Source organism: Maylandia zebra, linkage group LG16 (genome assembly GCF_041146795.1).
Source record: "Maylandia zebra isolate NMK-2024a linkage group LG16, Mzebra_GT3a, whole genome shotgun sequence".
Taxonomy (NCBI): domain Eukaryota; kingdom Metazoa; phylum Chordata; class Actinopteri; order Cichliformes; family Cichlidae; genus Maylandia; species Maylandia zebra.
This window is the reverse complement of record NC_135182.1, coordinates 11,073,168-11,089,820: the sequence shown is the minus strand read 5'-3', so window position 1 is coordinate 11,089,820 and position 16,653 is coordinate 11,073,168. Positions and strand designations below refer to the sequence as shown.

General features: G+C 42.6%; 1 protein-coding gene across 3 annotated transcripts in view; it reads left to right on the top strand.

Moving 5' to 3' along the window:
* Nucleotides 1-16,653, top strand: part of dgkg (diacylglycerol kinase, gamma) — a 166,255-nt gene that overhangs the window by 120,189 nt on the left and 29,413 nt on the right. For all 3 annotated transcript variants that reach the window (XM_014410488.4, XM_014410489.4, XM_014410487.4), the window contains 2 exons: nucleotides 1,077-1,167; nucleotides 15,236-15,437. In XM_014410488.4, coding sequence (XP_014265974.1) covers nucleotides 1,077-1,167; nucleotides 15,236-15,437 — 293 coding nt within the window. The remainder of the gene's footprint in view (nucleotides 1-1,076; nucleotides 1,168-15,235; nucleotides 15,438-16,653) is intronic.

Here is a 16,653-nt window from a genome sequence, read left to right as displayed (position 1 = left end):
ACAGGAGTAATCAACAGTACTAAACAGGCCAATCGTAATAGTTGTGGGCTGTGTCGACACAATGTGTAGTTACATTTCTAGGGAAGTACATGTTAGGTAACAGTATAGGGTTTCAGGGGGGTTGGGGTTTAGCACAGACCTATGTTGTAGATTTAACTCAGTAGTATAAATACACTGTTAGAACTCACAGGGTTGAAAGTTCTTCAGACTATTTAGTGCCGTAATACTGTGGATCGTCTACAGCATGTATGAAGAAGATCCACACTGCCCAGTGATCACGAAGGCAACTAACTTCTTGCTACCTTTAATTTCACGGTATGTTATGCAAGGTGAACCAGACTCGCCTGTACAGCACACCTTGTAACCAGATCATATTAAACCCCCAGAGGAAATAATGAATGAAATTAGGATGTTTTTGCCTGTGGACCAGTGAAGGGCACTTGAGGTCATCTTTCCAGACTGATCAAGCAGATATTTCACCTTGACTGAAAACCGTATCATTCAGCCACTATGCAGTCACAGAACAGCAATGAATGACACGAAGATATGAACATAAATAAATCCATCAGGTCACCTCTGACAAATCCGTCTGCAGGGCAGAAATGAACCTTTGCTCAGTCAGGCCCAGTCAGGTTTGCTTTGAATGTTGTGAATCACAGTAATGGTTGCCCTGATACTATAGCCACCACCAGCAATGTTTCACCCCATGTCCCCTCCGGAGGCAACGCTCACGTTGCAGCTCACAGGATGGTTTCGATGAGAACAGCAGAACGCCTGTTTGACAGATGGCGGGGTCAACTTTCTGTGCATTAAATGCTGGCAATGCTACTGTCCCCATTCTAGCTTCAGGGTGCATTGATGGAGTTTTGAACTCTAAGGTCACATGACCACAAGCTGTCCTGAACTGTCAGAAAATGTGAGATGACTCAAGGCAGCAGACAGCTTCAATATGTGTCCACTGCACCCGAACAAATCGTGCTGTAGGCTCAAAACACAGTACTTGTGAAGTGGGAGTATTATCTGATATGTTTGCCAAAAGAAAATGTCTGTCCTCTGTGTCCCCTCTGACTCCTCAGAATGAAGAACAAGCTGTGGTACTTTGAGTTTGGCACCACTGAGACCATTTCAGCCACCTGCAAGAAACTAAACGAATGCATAGAAGTGGAGGTGAGTCACAGTCTTATCAAAGCTGCTATCTCTGATGCAGAATTGATGAGTAATGGCTGAAAGTGACTGGCTGGTTAGATGACAAAAACACTGGAATATTGTTTTTAAATACTGAAGACATGCTATATTTGATGCATCAAAAAAGATAAATATGAAACATCCTGTTACAATAGATACCAACAACTTTGGCTTTCTGTGGAACTCTTTATAGAGCTGATACTTAATGTTTTTCCAAAAAAGAAAAAAAGTGTGTCAGAAGTTTACAACAAAGTAGTTTGCTCGTATTAATGAGGCAGGCTATTCATAGCACATCATCAGATTAATGCTCCATAAAGTCACTGATTGCCTCATTCTGTCATACAGCGCTGAATAATCTGTCACCTGGGTGCTTAAAGCACAGCAAGACTCTGAGAAAACACATGAGAAACATACCTTATCAGAAGGCACTGACGAGAAATGCAAACGAGCTCTGTAGCCCACAAGGTTCACATTCCACTGCCTCCCTCCACAACTCAAAAACACCTCATGTTTACATCATGTTATGAGATATTGAGATCAAACGTCATTCCACTATCTAGAGTATTGTGCTAAACATTTGAGCCACCCCTCATTTCTTTATATTTTGCTTCCTAGACTTTCTTGTAATTTTTTAAGTGGTCTTGAGCAAATTTCAAATTTCTGTGGGGTTTCTAGAGGTCTTTCAGAAGTGTTTCTTTTGACATTGACTGTTTTGTCACTCATTTTCTTTTCTTGTACCTGATTTTTTTGTTTGTTTGATGATTTGTTAAGCCTTTTAACACTGACCTAAGAATCATTCAACAATAGAAAGACACATAACTCAAAGAATAACTTAGCACATTTGTTCCCAATTCTTTAGTTCAATCTTTGAAAAATATGAAAGGTAACAGTTTAATAGGCATAAAATAGTTTTCATTTTTATGCACCAAGAAGGTGAGTCCCAAATAGCTATTAGCTGAAAACTCTGCCTATCTCAACATAGTGTGTACTGTGTCCTTAAACAATTTGAGGAAACCGGACAAGTGGAGGCTGAAAGAAATGTCACGCTTAAAAAATTACAGCAGATGAACTGAAATATGAAAGTTATGTCCTTAAGCAACACCAAAAGAAAGACCCGACAGCCGACCCGAGAAATGCATCTAGGCCTTCAGGTGATCCATCTACTGTTCACTGAAGTTTCATCAGAAAAGTGTCTCAGTGGAAAGTTGGCTGATCACCAAGCCATTCTTAAGGAAGTGAAACAGGAACAAAAGTCTGAGGAGTGAAGATCATCAGTATGTAAGGAGGAAGTCAGGGGAGAGTTGTAACAGTAGTTTTGTCCCAATTCATAGGCCGAATCCGTCGGAGGACCCGGCCTTCGCAGTCTTCATGGGTCAGGTCCCTTGAAGACCGAGAAGGCCGGAAGCTGTGAAATGGGACAGTCTAGCCTTCAGATTTGCATCGCCACTGTCTCGGTGGAGTTTAATAAACTCAGCCGTCTGCTCCTTGCTATCTAAAATATAACAGGACACTGGAGTAAATTCTCGACCATCTCACACTTCTGTTTAATCAGTTTTCAGTTTGATATTCATTCAGCTGTGTGAAAACTATAACTTTAATCTCAGTCAAACCGATTTACTTAGGAATAAATAAAACATTGAAAAAAGCCAAACAGTAACATTTTTAAGTTATCTAAGTGACGTATATATCATGTTTAACCTGAGTAGTGAAAGACAGCACGGGGTCTGAAAACGATGTGCCGAGAGTTCACTATTCTCGCTGGCTCTAATGAGCCTTGACCACCCGGTTAGCTATCGAGCTATCGGTAACAGACATCAAAGCACTTTTGCAAATATGTGATGTCTTAATAAATAGAGCAGATATTTGAAGTTTACACACAAAGTTTACCATTCTCGCCTGAAAATATGTGAAAAGTTTATTTTGTGACCCAAAAAGAGTAATAAGAGTAATACTAAAACCAACTAGCTGCCGCCATTGTTGGAAACTGGAATTGGCTGGGCCGCGCTATGAATTCTGGGATAGGTTGGTCCACGAAGGATATACCCGACCCATCCTTCAAATTCTGGGAAATGAAGGACACATTTGTCGGCTGCATTTGAAGCAGCCTTCGAATTGGGACATCCTTCATCGCCTGGCTGTGACGTGATCGGCCTTCAAATGCAGCCTCCGAAGGATGCGGCCTATGAATTGGGACATAGCTAGCGAGTGTCTACAGCTATCTGTAAAACACTGTCACAGTCCTGGGTCAGTAACCAAATGTTTTGATTTGTTTTATTATTATTATTAATCTGTGATTTCATCATGGTTTCTGTTTTGTATTTCCAACGCTCTAGTCCTTCTTTGCTCTCTTAATTCCAGTTCTTAGGTTTCGTTCTGGTGCCCCCATGTTTAGTGTAGGTTTAGTTATGTCTTCGTGTTTGCCTTCTTGTTCCCCAGTCAGTCGTGTCTCATGTCGCTCATGTCCCTGTACTCAGCGTTCCCTCTGTTCAGTGTCTAGTCTAGGTCTCTGGTCTGTTATGTACTTCCTGTTTTATTTTGACAGTCCTGCTCTGTGTTCAGCCTCTGTTCCCCGTCTCGTCTGTGTAATTAGTACCAGCTGTGTTTCCCTTCTGTCTCCTGTTTCCTGATTACCCCGTCATGTATTTTAGTCCTCTGTCATCCCCTGCTCGTCGTCGCATCTTTGTCTTGTGTTTCTCTCGTCATGTTTTGAGCCTGTGTTTCCTAGTGTCCAGTTTAGTTTAGGTTTAGGAACAAAATGTCATTGATGCCATTGTAGCATCCACTGCTATGAGCTGCCCTTTGGTGTTTCAGCTGATTGTGCACCTCTCAGTTTTTCAGCGGCTGGGTTAAAGATAGTTGTCCAGGTTTTTCCACTGTTTCAGTGATATATTGCTGCAGAACCTAAGAAATTGAAAGCTTATAAAAAGGAAATGCTGCAAAAACTTGAAAAGATTTAGTAGTGGTATAAATGGTGACGGGGCTGTGGCAATATCACAGTTGGATCGCAACACAACCAATGTGATGACAATGAATTTGCCTTTGACATTTAAATTGGTAGATGTGGTGGGCAAATTCAGGAACATTTAGCAATAATTAAAGGAATTCATTCCAGTAGAACAACAAATGAGAGTAGTTGAGACTGCTGGTACCCTGATGAGATTATTACACAATAACAAATGATACAGGTCACCCTGACCTCAAGGCAATACATTTCTAGTGAAAACGTAATCAGTTAAATGAATCTCAAATCTTGTAACTTGTAACAGTAACTGCAGTACTACATGTTCTTTTAAAAGTCAAATATATCTCCTCTCTGAGTGTTTGTTAGAATTTCCTATAGCTGTGGTCCTAGCTGGATATCAAGCTGTTATTTAATCAAACATTCAAGCCAACTGAGAAACAAATAAACCTGAGCTGGTAGATCTCGTGACCTTTTTCATGTAAGCTTAATATGACTTTTTATATACCCCCTGCTCCTGTTTAAAAGCAGAATTATTCAGCACAGTTGCACATCGAGGACTTCAAAACATAATCATCAAGTCTGTGGATAGTTTGATGAAAAAACCCAAACAATAGATTTGTTTAACACATTCAAAGCTTGTTCTTGTACCGTAGCCTCTCAGAAATGATCACATAATATATTCTTCTCCTTAGCCTTCAGCAGCCAGCGCTCAAAGTGCTTCCTGAGATTGTCTGTGCAAGTTACAAAGCAGGCCTTTCATGTAAACACACAGTAGAAGCTTCTCACATGTGAGCATTCCCTCAGGGTAGAGTAAACAGCAGACACATGTACAGGCAGGGAGAGTCAAAGGCAAGAATGGACAGATAAAGCCACATTTCACAGGTGTGCATGTGGAACCAGGACACCCTAGGCCACAAGTCGATGATCAGTTTAGTGATCATGTATTCACCTCTGCAGCTATATCTTCTAGACCAGTGCTTCCCAAACTTTTTCCAGCCACGTACCCCTTGAGACATGTCACCCTCAGCCGCATACCCCCTACTACGAACGACTCTTAATTAGTGTCTATAAATAAATTGCAATATCGCATGCATAAAGATAAATACTGCACAGTCGATTATTTCTCACCACCAAATGAATTTATCAATATTTTTTAGTAATGACAGAGTTTTAATAACAAACTTTACTACTTAATACTAGCAGTGTATCAAAGGATTTATTAGAATTCACTTTTTTGTCGAGAGCATAAAGGCCATGAACTTTCATTAAACAGAACTTTATTTAATGTGATGGATGTGCTTGAGCAGAGGCACACAGCTCTTCAATGTTTGGCTCAATTTGGGAAAGGCTGAGTCTTAAATCGTTTTCCACACAAAGTCTTGCTCTGTATTTTGTTTTCATGTTTGTTAAAGCAGAAAATCCCTTTTCGCATAAGTATGTGGTGGCGAAAGGCATCAGAGTCTTGACAGCGCGCTTAGCCAGCGCGGGCTGTTCAGTGCGCAGCCCTATCCAGAAATCCGCCAGGTTCTTTTGAGCGTGTTCAACTTTTAGAGATCCATCTGTGGCGATTTCAATTAGGCTCTCCTGGTCAGACGGTGATAACGAAGTAGGCACGGCGGTGAACGGGTGACGTATCCAATCATTTGAGCCGTCCGTCTCTGGGAAGTATCGGCGTAACTGCACCGCCAGCTCCTCAAGGTGCACGTTACATTCGCGCTTTACACTTTTAGATAGTGTGAGATCATTAGAGCACAGAAAATCATGCAGCACAGGAAAGACTTCAGTGTTGTTTGTATCCAAGCAGTTCTTCCAAAGGTTTAACTTCTTTATCATGGCCTCAACTTTATCTTGAACATTGAATATAGTTGCAGAAACGCCTTGTAATCCGAGATTGAGCTCGTTCAGACGAGAAAATATATCACACAGATAAGCCAGGCAGGTAAGGTACTCTTCATCATGCAAATGTTCAGACAGCTCATAGGGATGGTTACTGAAGAAAACTTTAAGTTCATCCCTCAACTCAAAGAAACGGGTCAGCACTTTCCCTCTAGATAGCCAGCGAACCTCTGTGTGGAGTAATAATGTCTCATGCTCGCTGCCCATCTCATTGCACAACGCAGCAAATAAGCGGGAGTTCAGCGGCCTGGCTTTCACAAAGTTAACCATTTTTACACTCGTGTCCAAAACATGTTTCAAACGGACAGGTATTCCCTTTGCAGCAAGAGCCTCTCGGTGGATGCTGCAGTGTACCCAGGAGGCATCTGGCGCGACTGCTTGCACACGCGAAACCACACCTCCGTGTCTCCCAGTCATGGCCCGTGCGCCATCAGTACAGATGCCAACACATCTGTCCCACACGAGTCCATGTGTGTTCATGAATGTGTCCAGCTTTTGAAAAATATCTGCGGCAGTTGTCCTTTGTTCCAGCGGTTTACAGAACAGCATGTCCTCCTTGATGGTTCCTTCATGAATGTAGCGCACATATACGAGAAGATGCGCCAGGCCAGCCACATCCGTGGACTCATCTAGCTGTATTGCATAACATTCACTGTGGCGTATGCGCAGAAGTAGCTGCTGTAAAACATTTTCTGACATTGCATTGATGCGCCGTAAGACAGTATTGTTTGATGATGGAATGGACTGTATCGTCTTTTTTGCCTTTTCCCCCAACATTGTCCCTACCATATCTAAAGCAGCAGGGAGAATGAGGTCCTCCACAATAGTGTGGGGTTTGTTGTTTTTAGCCACTCTGTAACTGACCATGTAAGATGCTTGTAGTCTGTTTTTATTCATAAGATCTGGCACCTGAATGCAGGTTTTACTTGTTGAAAGTGATTTTAGCTGTCGCTCAAAATATTCCCTTGGTTTATTTTTCAAATGGGGATGATTTGTCTCTAAATGTCTGCGCAAAAGTGAAGGTTTCATTGAGTTCTGAGACAATACTTTTGCACAAATAACACACTGTGGCCGGGGAAATCCACCAATATTTATACACGTAAACCCCAGCGAAATATAATTGTCATCATATTTGCGCTTCTTTGATGAGGTTGTGTTACAGTCCGTGCTGTCATGCTTTCTCCCACTTTGACGCTCCGCATCAGACACTTCATCACTTTCCACATGGCTGGCTCCAGCTATGCTAGCCACTTGGCTAGTAACCACAGATACATCCCTGCTAGCACTGCTAGCATCCAAATCTGACGAACACATTGTTGTTGAACAATCACCTGTGCGGTCACTGGAAAATGCATCTTCAGATATGAGCTTATTGGTTGTTGTGGCCGGTGTCTCTGTGGTAGGGCCTTTTTTTCTTGTTAACCACTTGTCCATTTTCGCGCTGCACTGAATGCTTGGAGGCAACTTCAACTGTTAGGTGTCAGTCATTTGGGCAAATCACGCCCATGTATTTTGTCAGAGCTATTTTTTTGCTGAACACCAGAGGGTGGTATATAGTCATGTATTTGACAGGCAAAAAAAACTGCATTAGCGCAAATTTCGGCTTTTAAAACTTTTGATCCCCACTCCAACCCCAACCCACGCGTACCCCCTACAGCCACTTGCGTACCCCCGAGGGTACGCGTACGGTAGTTTGGGAACTACTGTTCTAGACACACATGTGAATAGAGGTGCTGAGCTTTCAACTGATGACCAACTGATGGTAAATTGGATGAGGTGGCAGGGGAGGATGCTGGATTAACCTGGGGCACGTAAATGTATAGTGAAAGTGCGCTGGGGACAACTGGCAGAGCCACCCGTCCACAAAGTGAAAAATGGCTCAGACAGTGGCTGAAGCAAAAACACAGGTGTGGGAGGAATTCGGGGAGGCCATGGAAAAAGACTTTCGGACTCCCTTGAAGAGATTCTGGAAAACTGTTAGAACTCAGGAGGGGAAAGCGGTGCTCTACCTGAACTGTGTATAGTGTGGGTGGAGCGCTGCTCACTTTGACTGAAGATGTCAGGCGATGGAAGGAAAACTTCGAGGACTTTCTTAATCCCAGTAGTACATCTTCCATAGAGGATGCAGAGTCTGGGGATGAGGGGGACAACTCGCCGATCACCTTTGGCGAGGTCACTGAAGTAGTTAAAACTTGGTGGTAGGGCCCCTGGGGTAGATGAAGTTCACCCTGAGTTCCTGAAGGCTCTGGATGTTGCAGGGTTTCTTGGTTGACAAGTCTCTATAATTTTGATTGGAGATCATGGATGGTACCTCTGGATTGGCAGACTGAGGTGGTGGTTCCCATCTTTTAGAAGGGGTACCGGAGGATGTGCTCAAACTATAGGGGCATCACGCTCCTCAGCCTCCCCGGGAATGTCTATGTCAGGATGCTGTTCGTTAATCAAACCTCAGATACAGGAGGAACAATGCGGTTATCGTCCCGGTCGTAGAACCCTGGACCAGCTCTTCGTCCTCTCAAAGATACTAAAGGGTGCATGGGAGTTTACCCAACCAGCGTTATGTGAACTTGACGAACGCATTTGACCGTGTCCCGCGGGCTGCTCTGTAGGAGGTAATAATAATAATAATAATAAATTTTATTTATGAGCGCCTTTCAAGTCACCCAAGGACACTTTACAATATGATAAAACACTTAGTACAACAATGGCAGAATAAGAACAATAAAATAAAAGCACAAGATAAAATTAACAAACAGTGGATTCACAGTGAATATGCAGATTTGAACAGATGAGTTTTGAGTTGGGATTTAAACTGGGGGAGAGAACCAATGTTTCTTATTTCTGGGGGCAGAGAGTTCCACTCCACAGCCTGGGAGCAGAGCAGCTGAAAGCTCTGCTTCCCATGGTGGTGAGGCGGAAGGAAGGTACAGTAAGCTGGGTAGAAGAAGAAGAACGAAGTGAACGGGCAGAACAGGTGGTGGTTAACAGGTCAGAAAGGTAAGGAGGAGCGAGGTTATGAATGGCCTTGAAGGTGAGCAGAAGAAGTTTGAAAATTATCTGGAATTTCACAGGGAGCCAAGGAAGTTCCTGAAGAACAGGGGTGATGTGCTGGTAGGAGGGGGTTCTGGTGATAATGCGATCAGCAGAGTTCTGAACCAGTTGAAGCTTATGGGGGGATTTTTGGGGGAGACCATGCAAAAGAGAATTGCAGTAGTCAATACGGGAGGTAACAAGACTGTGGACAAGAATGGACGTAGACTGGGTGGAAAGAGAAGGAAGCAATCTGTTCATGTTACGTAGATGGAAGTAGGCAGAACGGGTGAGATTATTGATGTGAGATTTATAGGACAGTGAACTGTCTAGGATGACACCAAGGCTCTTAACCTGAGGAGAGGGGAAAACTGTGGAGTTATCGATGGTGAGTGAGAAATGGTTTGCCTTCAAAAGGTTGGATTTGGTGCCAATAAGGAGGATCTCAGTTTTATCCTCATTGAGCTTTAGAAAATTTGAGGTAAACCAGGATTTTAACTCGGATAGACATTCTGTAAGGGAAGAAGGTGGGAGGGAGGAATCAGGGTTGCAAGAGAGATATAACTGGGTGTCATCAGCAAAACAGTGAAACTGAAGATCAGAGGAACAACCTCCTTCTAAACGTCAGTAAGACAAAGGAGCTGATAGTGGACTTCAGCACTAAGCAGGAGAGGAACTACCAGACCCCTGTCATCAACGAGTGCCCAGTGGAGAGAGTGGACAGCTTCAAATACCTCGGAGTTCACATCACGCAGGACCTGTCATGGTCCTGTCACATCAACACCGTGGTGAAAAAGGCCCGTCAGCGTCTCTACCACCTCAGACGCCTGAGAGACTTCCAACTGCCCTCCAAGGTGCTCAGGAACTTTTACTCCTGCACCATAGAGAGCATACTGACAGGAAACATCTTAACCTGGTTCGGGAACAGCACCATGCAGGACAGACGAGCTCTACAGAGGGTTGTGCGGTCAGCTGAGCGCACCATCCGCTCCGAGCTCCCTGACCTGCACTCAATCTACAGCAGGCGGTGCTGGACCAAGGCCAGGAAGATCGTGAAGGACCTCAGCCATCCCAACAACAGACTGTTCTCTCTGTTGAGGTCAGGAAAGCGATTCCGCTCTCTGAAGACCAACACAGAGAGACTGAGGAGGAGCTTCTTCCCGCAGGCGATACGGTCTCTCAATCACACCACCACACAGTACTGACCCACACATACAGTTCTTACACACACTGGACATTCTGGACATTGTTTCACTTCATTACTTAAATCACGCTGCTGTTATTGTGTATATATTTATTTATATTTCTTCATACATTCTTATATAGTTCTATATTGTGTATTTTGTTGTACAGTTATTTTATTTTCAACTTTAATTTATATATTTTATCTTATTCTTTCCCAGTTAAATTTACCCTTCATTCTAATTTGTGTTGTACAGTTATTTCATTTTTAACCTTAATTTATATTTTATTCCTTCCTAGTTAAATTTACCCTTTTTAATTTTTCATATTTATTTCCTATCTTATTCATAGCCTTTTCCTTTTTTGTTTTCTTTAGGTCACGAGCAGTTGTCCAAGCATTTCACTACATATCGTACTGTGTATGACTGTGTACGTGACAAATAAAATTTGAATTTGAATTTGAATTTGAAATTTGCGGAAGATGGTACCTAGAGGGAGGATGTATATTATAAAGAGAAGAGGGCCTAAAACCGAGCCTTGGGGTACACCAGAGGTGACAGGGAATAGACAAGAGCGGAATGATCTTAGTTGAATAAACTGGGAACGGTCGAGGAGATATGATTGAAACCAGGCGAGGGGTGTGTCAGAGATGCTGAGAGAAGAAAGTCTGCTTAGAAGTACAGAGTGAGAAATGGTGTCAAAGGCTGAGCTCAGATCTAAAAGGACGAGAATGGTGAGAAGACCAGAGTCAGCTCCGATTAGAAGATCGTTAGTGACTTTAAGTAGAGCAGTTTCGGTACTGTGACATGAGCGAAAACCAGATTGAAATCTCTCGTAGATGTTATTATTAACCAGGTGTAAATGAAGTTGAGCTGCAACCACTTTTTCGAGTATCTTAGAAATGAAGGGTAGATTGGAAATCGGACGGAGGTTGTTAAAGTTGTTAGGATCTAAAGAAGGTTTTTTCAGTATAGGAGTGACTAGAGCAGTCTTCAATAAGGAAGGAACGATACCGGTGGTGAGAGAAGAGTGAATGATAGCAGAAATGAGTGGGAGTAAAGAAGAGAGGCAGGATTTCACAAGCCCCGTGGGCATGGGGTCAAGATGACATGTGGCAGGCTTTGATTTACATATGAACTCGGAAATATCAGATAAATCAGGAAGATGAAAAGTGGAAAATGGCTCAAAAAGGAGAAAAGGTTCTGGAGAGGGCGTAGACACAGCATTTGATCTGAGTTGCTGGTGGATGTTATTGATTTTTGTAGTCCAGAACAGCATCAAGGAGTTGCAGGTTTCAGAGGAATAGAAGTGCGGTGGTAAAGCATTGGGGGGTTGAATTAGTTTGTTGAGAACTGAAAACAGAGTCCTTGCATTACTCTCATAAGAACTGATAATACCAGAGTAGAAGCTTTGTTTGGCCTTGTTAATGGAGTCTTTATACTGAAGTAGGTGGTATTTATAGATTTCTGAATCAATAGTTAAACCAGATTTCTTATATTTACGCTCTAGCTGCCGAGCTTTGGCCTTCAGAGCTCGGAGGTCAGAGGTAAACCAGGGAGCAGAGCGAGCGAAGGAAACAGAGTGGGTTTTTACAGGAGCCAGAGAATTAAAGACAGTGCATAGACAATTATTATAATATAACAACAAATCATCAGGAGTAGAATAGAAGTCCGGAATCTGAACATTGTCCGTAAACTGGTAGTGAGAATGTCCATATCAATGTTCTTGATGTTGCGGAACGAGATGAGACGGGTTGGCTTGGTAGAAGAGCAGCAGAGAGTGAGATTAAATGAAAGGAGGAAGTGGTCAGTTATGGGGATTTCAGTAGCAGAAAGATTCGAGGGAGTAAGACCAGAACAGCAGACCAAGTCCAGGGTGTGTCCTTTAGAGTGAGTAGGAAAGTCGATAAATTGTTTAAATTCAGAGCCTTCGAGACAGGAGGAAAAGTCTCTGGTGAGCAGAAGGTCGTTATTGTCCATGTGAATGTTGAAATCTCCCACCAAGATCACATTTGGGGAGAGAGATGAAAGATGGGTTAGTAGATTAGCAAAGTCACTGAGGAAGACAGGGTTAGGTTTGGGAGGGCGGTATACAGTAGCTATGATGGTGGGAATGGGTCCAGTCAGCTCACATGCAAGGACCTCTAGAGAACTAAAGGTATCAACCTTAACTGGCAGGACTTTCAAGTGCTGGCAAAAAAGGATCGCGAGACCACCCCCACGACCTGAGCAGCGGGGTTTAGAAAAGTAAACAAACCCCAGAGGAGCAGATTCGTTTAGCTGAGAAAAGTCATCAGGTTGTTGCCAGGTTTCAGTTAAGCAGAAAAAGTCAAACTTACGGTCAGATAGGAGGTCTTGGATGAGAGGTCCCTTACTTGTCAATGAACGAATGTTTAGAAGACCGAAGTTGAGTGGAGTATCTTCTTTTTTGCTAATCGCGGTGGGCGCCCTGGGCAGGTGGGCTAGAGATCGATGGTTGACAGCCCGATCAGGGTTCCTGCGAGGGCAGCGAGCAGCAGACCAGAACGATTTAGTTTCTGGTCTGGAAAATCCTGCGGGACCCGCGATGGATGTATCTCCGGCGAGGCTGGAAAGTGATGCCTGGGTGGTAGTGGAGCTCCGCCGGCGACGGGAGCGGCTGTATAGCGGAGCAGTTCAGCCGCGCTATGGTCCGTTGCTACAATCCATTCGATCCTTATACAACCATTGCAAAAGCTTGGTCTGTATAGGCAGCAATAAGTCAGGCTTATTCCTGGTGGGTGTTGGACTCTACCAATGCTGCCCTTTATCACTGATTCTGTTCAGAATTTCTAGCAACAGTAATTCTAGGCATTGCCTAATGATGTAAGGCTTCCACTTGAGCGGTCTCAGAATCTTGGCTCATGTAGATGATGTGGTTCTGATGGCTTCATTAGGTGGTGCCCTCCAGCTCACACTGGAACAGTTCATAGCTGAGTGTGAAGCAGCAGGAACGAGAATCAGCATGTCCAACTCTGTGGCCATGGTCCTCAATCGGAAAAGGGTTAAGCCAGAAGTTTCATCATGTTAAAAGGGAGTTTTTCCATCCTGCTGTCACCAAAACGCTTGCTCACAGTTGGTTTTCTCTGTTTTCCCTGTATTATTGTAGCATCTTTACCTTACAATATAAAGCACTTTGAGGCAACTGTTGCTGTATTTTGGCGCTATAAAATTACATTGAATTGAACTGAATTGCAGATCTACAGCTGTCTATGATGACATATTTTGGAAACAGCCAAAGACTGGGATAAAACTTGCTGGGTTGTTTGGTCAATGTCATTGCCACTGATTCAAAAGTGTAAAAGACAAGTAGTAGAATATTATGTATCCTACAACAGAAATACATAAATGATTACTAAATGGAGTACTTCAATCAATATAGTTAATTGAACTGTGAGTCATGCATAGCTACTTTAGTAGAGTCCAGGAATAAAAATATAGAGCTGGAGATGAACAGAGTAGGTCACCTTTAAAGAGATGCACTCATACTCACTGGTAAAGCCATTTAGGGTGATTATAACTTTTTAAGATGTGAATGTTACTCATAATGAGAGGAGTGAAGAGTTTTGCAGTCAGCTATGTTGTTTCTGCACTCATCAGTGTGTATGTACACTTGTATCAGGTTCCACATGTGCTCCACAGTTTTACACTCACACGCTAGGTGATAGCACGTCTGTGTTGTCTTTGCATGCCTTAGGCACACAGTGAAGTCCAACATGTGTGGCTGCTTTGACTCAGCACTGCTCAGCCGTGCTTGCTGAGTCACAGCAATGTGTTGTTGACATAGGGTGAATTATTTGCTGAATCTAGATGATGTTAGATACATAAATTAGAGTGAGGCTCAGGAGTGCCAAATGGAATGGCTTTCTATCAGTTAATTCCTCTCAATATGTATAGACAGTAGGCCAACTTATTGTGTTTTATTGTTACATCACACAACAGTACACTTGGCCGCTGTCCACGTGATGAATCAGGACAGAATAAATCTCGTAGTCATAACAACCCACTCTATTTATCACTCTCTTATTCTTTTACACGCTGAGGCTGGCAATTTAAAGCATCTGTGACCTTTTAACTCAGTGTAGATCAGCTTAACATGTTAACAAGTTTCAAATAAAACACGTTATTGATTTATTCAGTACATATATATATATCAGTATACATATGTATAGTAGCAATTCACAATAACAGTCATCTCAAATATCACAGTACAGAAACCCCAAAATTCAGACAAGTCCCTATGACCAAGCACTTGATGACAGTGGGAAGAAAAACCTCCCTTTTAAAAGGAAGAAACTGTGGAATACTGTGAAAGAGAGCCAGAGCTGAATAAGCTGAAGGCATATTGCCTGAAGGAAACAGCAGTTGCCTGATCCAACTCTTACTATAAGCTTTTTAAAAAGGAATGTTTTAAGTCTGATCTTAAAAGTAGAGATGTTGTCTGTTTCCTGAATCCAAACTTGGAACTAGATCCACAGGAGAGGGAACTCAGCAGAAGCTGAAGGCTCCGCCTCTCATTCTACTTTGAGGCAGTCTAGGAACCATGAATCAGCCTGCAGTCTGGGAGCCAAGTGCTCTGTTGGGGTAATAAGGTACTATAAGGTCTTTAGGATATGGAGGGGCCTGACTATGTCCTGATAATTACTGTGCACATTGAAAAGGTATGGAGAAGGCCTTTTGACAGTAAAACACACTGAAAACATTTCAAATGCATATTTCCAGTTGTAGCATCATTACTATATCTCTGCACAGATGAACTCCATGCATTATGGATGGCTGTTGGGATAAGGCTGCATTGCATATTAATAAATACCCTGGTGTTAGTCATTCTACAGCTTAAATGAAATACAGAAGAACAAAGCTGAATAGTTAGACTTTTGTGTCCTTACGTGTCTGTCATAAGCATGCCATGAAATCTTTTCATCTGTTTTTAAACCGATTACGTCCTTTGTTGCCTCCTCAGTGTGATGGGATCATTTTAGACCTCAGCAACACGTCCTTAGAAGGCATCGCTGTGCTCAACATTCCCAGTATGCATGGCGGCTCCAACCTGTGGGGGGAGACCAAGAAGAGGAGGAACTATAACCGCATGAGCAAGAAGGTTCCTGACAGGATGCCGGCCAGCACAGTCACAGATGCCAAAGAGCTCAAGTTTTGCATGCAAGGTGAGTCAAAGGTGAAGGAGGATGCAAGAAGCCAGAAGCTGTTGAAAGCAAGTGGTGATATGCTTTCTACGCTCAAGATAAATAATTTAAAAGATTCAGATTTCAGAAACTTCAACATAGAAGCAGGCAGCATCAAAGAACAAGGACAAAAACGCTATGGCAAAATGTTTAGCCAGCTTCTTCGAGCTGGCCCTGAGATTGAAATGTGTGCAACTGTGTATGATTCACCTGCAAAACATCTTCAGATTCCCTCACTAACATCACCACAACCATTTGCTCCAAGGCTGACACTACTATGAGTGAAGTGGATGGAGTAGTTGTTGTGCTTCCATTCTGGTGTATACATTTTGTTTGCATTAAGTGTTTTTCAAACAGATTCAATGATGCCACCAACTCACAGTTAAGGCTGTTGTTTATGGGTTTTTTTGTTTTTTACTGTTTTTACATGAATAGTAAAAAAGAGTCAGTGGGTTTTTAACTAACTAATTAGGACACGATTTGCTGTACTTCAAAAGATCTCTTGAGTATCTTAAAGTTGTTACTTTTGGGCTCACAGTTGTGGAGGTGCTGTGGACTTAATTTTGGATTTATTTTCCGTGTGCAAATTTAAAGATAAGTGGGGGCTTAAATGGGAAAAGCACTCCAAAACACATGTGTGACTTAATTATATATAATTTATATAAATTATATATAATATAATTTATATATATATATTTTATATGTATATTTATTTGACAGTGACATTGATATATTTGAAACCGGAGAGAGGAAATCAGCAGGCAGATCAGAGCAGGCATCAAAGACAACAGGTGTGACACTGATTAAGTCGCAAACAGCAAGAAATGAGGAGCTGGGCTGGAGCTGGGTTGCAAAGCGGCTTGCAGATTTGAAGGACTTGTAGGTTAAAGCAGCTTGAGCAGCACAACCTATAATGAGTTTCCTTTTTGACACAAAGAATATCAGCCAAGGCAATAGTTGATGTGGGCTGCCATACAGATCAGCCGATCTGAACTATTTTCCTTTCTACTAAACTACACAGCAACCAAAATAAGAGCACAGCTTTTTAAGGTTCTTTTCACCATCATTGGACAGCAGCAAATAGGAGACAGAGCACAGAGGAAGAAAAACACTGTAAAGGGCCTTGGGCCAGACTCAAACCCATGCTGCTATAGTGACCATGTAGCATATGGTCATCTGCTCAACCCCAGAGTACAGT